Source organism: Taudactylus pleione, unplaced genomic scaffold (assembly GCF_031769625.1).
Source record: "Taudactylus pleione unplaced genomic scaffold, aTauple2 ptg000077l, whole genome shotgun sequence".
Taxonomy (NCBI): domain Eukaryota; kingdom Metazoa; phylum Chordata; class Amphibia; order Anura; family Myobatrachidae; genus Taudactylus; species Taudactylus pleione.
Window position 1 is genome coordinate 1,351,792 of NW_028284479.1, and position 6,744 is coordinate 1,358,535.

Here is a 6,744-nt window from a genome sequence, read left to right on the forward strand (position 1 = left end):
TACTCTGTGATTTCTGGACAATTTTTTGTGCTGGACGATACTACATTTCATGAAGGGCCATAAAGATACCGCTATGATCTACATTCTCAGACTGTGAGTTCGGTATGCTAATCCAGTACCTGAGTGTTACAAGATACCTTTATGTGAATTTCTCCCACATACTGTTCTGTGAGTAATGGTACGCAGTTTTCCCATCCTACTCTACAACACCATATTTGGTGAGGAACATTATAAAGATACCTTTATATGAACATACACTGTGTTATTCTTGTGAGTGGGGTATGCTTCCTTATTGTGTGGGCTACATCCAGATTTTTGGAGCAGATTCACTGAGATTTAAAAGAACTTGGGTGTGATTGGCTTTCTTGACATTTATATTTTTATGTTCTTGTTTCATTATTTACACTGTGATGAGATAAAAGGTCACTCAATCATATGTGATGTGCATCGGAAGATTATCAAGAAGCCTAACATCTGACTCAAGGAATGTATATTTCTGGTTATATTTTATTTTGCTTTTGTGTATATACTATTGTTAGCACCTGAGTGTGTATCCCTTTTCCACACTCTTTTTGTACTGATTGTATTTGAATGTGGTGACATTCATTTAGGGTAATGGGTATAATTGAATTGCTTTGCGCATTGTGTGGAGACCCACCACACCCTTTTTTACCAAAAGGGAATATATGACTATTATAATGCTTATAAATTAGGTGGCTGAGATATTGGTAAGTACAGTGAAGGAGCTGACCATACATTTTCCTAAGTGCTCAACATTTAAAGAGATGCAGCCATGCAAACACAAAGACCAGTGGTATATAGCCACTGTCTTTGGATGAGCATATATATGGGTATTATGGGTAGATGCTCCTGCAGGCCTAATAGTGCATAGATACTGTACATTATTAATGACCATGCTAATATAAATAGTAGGTATGCTTGAATTGATGTTGCTAATATGGGCTAAAAAATGCTGAGCATACACAATATTTGTATGTATGGCCAACCCATTAAAAATCTTTAATGGCTGCCAATTAGCCAGGATCAAGTTAGAAACAAGAGGATTGCTTTCAGAAACAATTCAGTCTCTTATATTTACTTTCATTACAGGTGTACTTACAATAAATTATGCCACTAGAAATAAATCCTGTTATCAAATACAGTACAATATATAATGCATACTAGAACAAAATAATCCATTGATGCTCTTGTGAAGCTCATGGCCCAAGGCAAATATCTTCTCCCACCTAGTCTAAGATTATACTGAAATCCTACAACACATAGAAGAAGCAGGGGGACAAGGCTACTTAGGTGAAGAAGCCATTATTTATGTGTAATTACATGAGGGTCTCAATGTGTCCCAGTTTCCCAAGCGAGGCACTGATTTTCACCAAAGAAATGTGTAACTTAGAATAATTATTTTCTATAGTTCATGCTCCTGAAGTGGATATGATCTCTATGTTTACTGCATTTGGTACATAAGACCAAACGTCATTCAACATTGATGTCCTTTAGCGTTCTAATTGAAAAATATGAAGCCCTGAATTATACACAACTGGTTTATTATATTTGTTATTAGTGCATACAAGATCATTCTCACAAATATATATAAATATATATATGAAAGTAAAAGTAACCTACACATCATGTATTTCTCTGTAATACTAATATTTCAGACTCAACCTTTACCCAAAAAGCTTGAGCATTAGTTGTGTTAAAACACCTTCTTCTGCTCCAGTTGCAAATATTTAAAAAAAACTATATATATATATATATATATATATATATAGCTGTGTGTATGTATATATATATATATATGTATGTATATATATTATACATGCACTAGAATCCTATTTTTCTATTTTTATTTGTTTGTGTTTATTTATATTATTATATTTTTTTGTGTTAAATAGACATGTAAAGTTTCTATTAGAAAGGAATCTAGGATCTATCTTAATTATAGTCCAATAAAAATATCACAGTAATTCCTTGTGGTATCTACACAATATTGGTGCATTCTTTAATATGGTGTTTAGGAGAAATAAAATATAGAGCATTAATGAAGATTTACAATGTGTAAATAGTTTCCATGCAAAAGCCTGCACGGAGATAGAAATATTCCACATGAATAATGCGGCAGCCGTTTAAATGTACACTGCACATGGTAGGAGACCTTGATTTATGGAGTTTACAAATGCTAACTGAACACTGTTAGATGCTGCCTCAATAGCTTTCTCTGCTAGTAGAAGAAAGGGCTTTGTGTTGCTAAGCGATTAGAGCAGATATAATGAGATTTACCCCAATCCTGCTCTGCCCTTTCCTATTTTAAGTAAAACTGTGTGTTTTTGTGAATTTCTTAGTGCTACTGATACATTGTTGCAAACAACAGCTTAACTTTGCCTTTAGTTTAATGAGTCTGGATATTTACTGTAGAAGAGTGAGCAATAGTGAACACCTGTCTACACAAGGAAAGACTCCCCACCCCCTTTTGTGGAGGATGAAACATTATCCTAATGTTATATTCATAGGCATAACTTTCTTTGCATGCTAGCTACACAAATTGACAAAAGAGAAAAGTGAAATGCCCTGCAGAAAAAATATTATCTGACAGTAGCAAACTAAACAAAACACTCATAAAAACATGTTGTATATATGGATCTAAGAAACACATGCGTAGCCCCATCTGATTAATAATTTGTAAACTTAAGAAAACATGTCACTAAATGTGTGTGGACTACACTGCAATTGCACTGTGCTGATTGAATGCATGATGGCTTCTGTAAAATCTATGTAAATAAGAAGAATAGATGTACAAACAGAGCCAGGACAGATTTTTAGCAGTGTAGGGCATGCTGGCTCTGTGTCCTTTGTTGGGTTTTGTAAGCTGCATTTTGCGCTTTGCTTTCCGCTTGGCTTGGTGCACGCAAACTGAATTTGCAAGTAATTTAGGAAGAGAGTGAGTATCCAGGCAAAGAAAATAGGGCTATCATTCTAGTCACGTCCTTGCTAACTGACAACAAGCTACTCAGCCAAAAAAAAAAACCCACCACCAATTTCTTTTTGAATCTTAGTAATTGGGTACTTTTACAGGCAGATCACGCTTTTTGGATAGAATGACATGCTTATAGATCAGTGTCTCTGATCTAGCAGCTACCTCCTCCTCTTTAAGCTGTCTATTTCTTGGAAACAGCATGAGGGATTTTTTGAAAGTTTGCTTTACTTATTGACAAAAAAGAAAGTAGAAAATGCATTTGGTTTATTTAAACCAAGATTACATACAAGTCCTATGTGTATATACATATCTAATACACACTTAAAATGCATATAATATGTTCACTTATTTCAGCGCGTAATAATTTAATATAATACATGTAGGTTTAGTTTAGTCTTCATCTATTATGCTGTAGGGTTGATTGCTTAAGGGGGAGATGGGGACTTGAGTGTTCACTGGCTGGTATAGAGCGCCCCCTCTTCACAGCTTTTTTATTTAGTCATTCTTTCTAGGGCACAGATTTAAAGGACAATAAACCCATTAATCAATCCTTTGGCATTGGAATCTTTTCATGTGCAGAATGGCAACAATTGATACCCATCTTTATTGTGTCTGTCCCAAGTAGATACATCAGACTGAGTATACCAAAGCTTTCCTAGCCAGCACCCTGACACTTTACAAAGGCTTACACAGAATAAAACATAAGGCATTTTTTATATATATATAAAACATTTTATTATGAAACTAGTGTGTAAAAAAACACATTTGTTATGCAGGACTTTTGTAAGTTTGTAATAAAACAGTAAGAAAAGGCAGTGGTGTAAGGTTCCAAAAGGCAGCATAGAAACAATGGACCACTATTTTGTGTTTGGACAATAGCTGCATAAACTCTGTTCACTGTGAACATTTTTAATAACACAATTAATACATTATCAAAGTCCCTATAAAGTAAGACACATTGGTGCTAAAGTACATCTGTAGGAATTCCAACCCCACCTTAAAAGGAGTGTCCTTTCACAAAACCACATACAAAATGGCAGTTGCAAGGTAATTATAGCAGGGATGGGCAGCCTCAGTGCTCCAGCTGTTGCTGAACTACATGACCCAGGATGCTCATCCACTCTTAAAAATGCATTTAAGCATTAGTGGAGTTCCTAAGGCTGGCTGTCACTGAAATATATAGACTACAAGTCTAAATACGCAGAGGTAATAAGCATTACATTATAATGTATCAAGATATACACATTTTTATAACATTTGTACAAAACCTCTATAAATCTCTCTCTTATATACAAAAATAGCTTAATACATCCCAATCATATGGGATAGATAGAAATAGATTTTTTTATAATAAAAAACAAAAAAGAAAAATAAAATCACAAAAAGATTGGAAGCATTTTTTTTTTAAGATGAAGTGGTACAAAAATAGTAGAAGAGAGTTCTGAATGGGGTTCTTTCAGCATAGTTTGAATGCAAACTCCACAAATGACCATCCAGAAACTAACATCATCCTTTACTGTTAGTTAGGGCTAAGTGTAGACTTTTGGGGAAGCCCTGAGATCTTGTGGGCCAGACATCTCTCTTCCATGTGTGAGCAGTGTGCAGTGTGCTGTGTGCTTCAGCACCCGTGTTTTGCACACGTTGGAGTCTCTGCTCATCCTGTGGACCCCGCTGGAGTGCAATGTAGTGCTTCAGTGTTCCTGGAGAGGCTCGTAGCTCCCGTGTGCTCCACTCTCTGTCCGAGCAGTAAGGTGACACTGCAGGCTGGGCAGCAGGCCTGAAATACAAAGACACCGATCAGTGATTCATTCTGGCAGCAGTACAGACAAGGACTGGTTACACATTAATGTCTTTATTGTCAGCCTGACGCTCTACTTTGACACTTGCAAGAAGAGGATAAGCCAGTAGTGTGACAGGGCTATATAGGACACACACAGCATGTGCCCGGCATAGCATGACAGCTCCAGCAGCAGCAGCGCACAGTGCAGCAACTCACCTGCTTCTCACAGCAGCTCAGAACCAGGTGGTGAAGTCCAGCAGGTCCTGCTCCTCTGGGCTCAGGGGATCGTAGGATCCTTCATCTGATGAGTAGGACGAGACGGGGGAGCCGGCCATAGAGTTCATGTCATGGCAGTAGTTGGGGGAGATGGTGGGTGACAGCACCCCGGACTGGAAGGCAGCACTGACCGCATCATGCTCATCCAACAGCTGCTGCAATGCCCGGATATACTCCACCGCGGAGCGGAGGGTCTCCACCTTGCTCATCTTCTTGTTGGCAGCCCCGTTGGGGACGTGCTCCCGCAGGGTGGCAAAGCCCAAGTTCACCAGCTTCACCCGGTTCCTCTCTCGCTCGTTCCTCCTGGCCACGGCCGCCGGCTGCTGCTGGGGGAGGCTGTACCCGAAACCGGTGAAGTTTAGCCGCCTCTTGCACCTCATCAGCTCCGGGGACGTGGACCGCTGTCTCTTCGCCTGCTTGGGACCGGACTTGCCGCTGGAGTGCTGCCCGTCTGGCGGGCTGAGTTGCAGGCTCTGTGCATAGTAGCAGGCTGGCTGCAAGAAGAGCTGGCCGTGGCCGCTCTCCGCTTTGGTACTGGCGTCCATCTGGCCGGGCAATCAGGGAGACTCGTGTCGCTCGCGTGTGGCGCTGGCTGCTGTGCGGGTGAGGCGGCGGCTGTGTGAGAGGCGAGCCCCGCGCTCTGTCCCGCACGTTCCCTGGCTGGCTGCACTGAGTGCTGGGGTCGTCCGGCCGCCGCCGCCTTTTCAATGGGCACAAGCTCCACGCGCGCTGCCTGGCCCCGCCCCCCACCCCGGGTTCCATTCTCTGGGGTTTGTTGTTCCAGTGCGTGCGCCTGGCGCGTGCCGCTGCGAGCGCTGAATAAACAACTGCAGGCAGAGCGGGAGAGGGGCTGAGCCGAGGGCTGGCAGGGGAACCAACCTGCTCATACCAGCTAGTGCAACCTGCTCACACATGCACTTCACCCTGTTTATGCCATGCACTGCCACCTGTTCACACCATGCACTTCAACCTGCTCATACCAGCAACCGGTTCATGCATTGCTATGTCCTTTAGCCTGCCTTTGCCATGCATTGCAACCTGCTCATGCCATGCCCTTCAGCTTCTTTATGCCATGCACTGCAACCTGATAATACCAGCTACCTTTACATGCCATGCCCTTCAGCCTGCCTATGCCACGCACCTGTTCATGCCACTTACCGAAAGCCATGCACTGGCAGTCTGTTCATGCCCAGCACTGCAGCCTGTCCCTATCAAGTTCTGCAAACTGTTGATATAATTCACTTTAGTTTGTCCTTTGTGCCAGATTTGGATGCAACCTTTTTGCACAAACCATTGCTACATGTTCAGATCATGCACTACAACCCGTACATAGCTGTCACTACACAACATGCATTGTAACGTGCTCAATGTGCCCTGCAACTTGTATGTCATACATATAGATATATTATTTTCTGCATACGACTCATATCTGTCACTACTACTTTCCCATATTAATATCACAAATATCAGCTACAAGTCACGCTTTCCTTATTTTAGTACAAAATAAACGAATGTTACCCCCAAACGCCCTCATCTATGGGCATGCATTGTAAACACATCAGGGTTTATTACCTAACATTGCTTTTAGGTGACACATGTATCAGCTTGAACCTTTTTAGAGGCTATCATACATGGTCAGAGACACCAGTAGCCTGCTTGTGTTCCCCGCAATACTAATACTAACCAACGCGGGGAT

The 6,744-nt window shown here is 41.2% G+C and overlaps 1 protein-coding gene across 1 annotated transcript; it reads right to left on the reverse strand.

The window, feature by feature from the left end:
* Positions 1–3,763: 3,763 nt before the first annotated feature.
* On the reverse strand, positions 3,764–5,742 carry ASCL1 (achaete-scute family bHLH transcription factor 1). Its single transcript, XM_088467863.1, has 2 exons — positions 4,989–5,742; positions 3,764–4,769 (listed from the first exon to the last, which is right to left on the reverse strand). Exon 1 carries the CDS (start codon positions 5,591–5,593, stop codon positions 5,006–5,008), a length of 588 nt encoding a protein of 195 aa, XP_088323989.1. The 5' UTR covers positions 5,594–5,742; the 3' UTR covers positions 3,764–4,769; positions 4,989–5,005.
* Positions 5,743–6,744: the final 1,002 nt, after the last annotated feature.

What these genes read in the sequence shown, in the direction of transcription:
- ASCL1 (XM_088467863.1), bottom strand. Translation starts at nt 5,593, where the DNA reads ATGGACGCCAGTACCAAAGCGGAGAGCGGCCACGGCCAGCTCTTCTTG.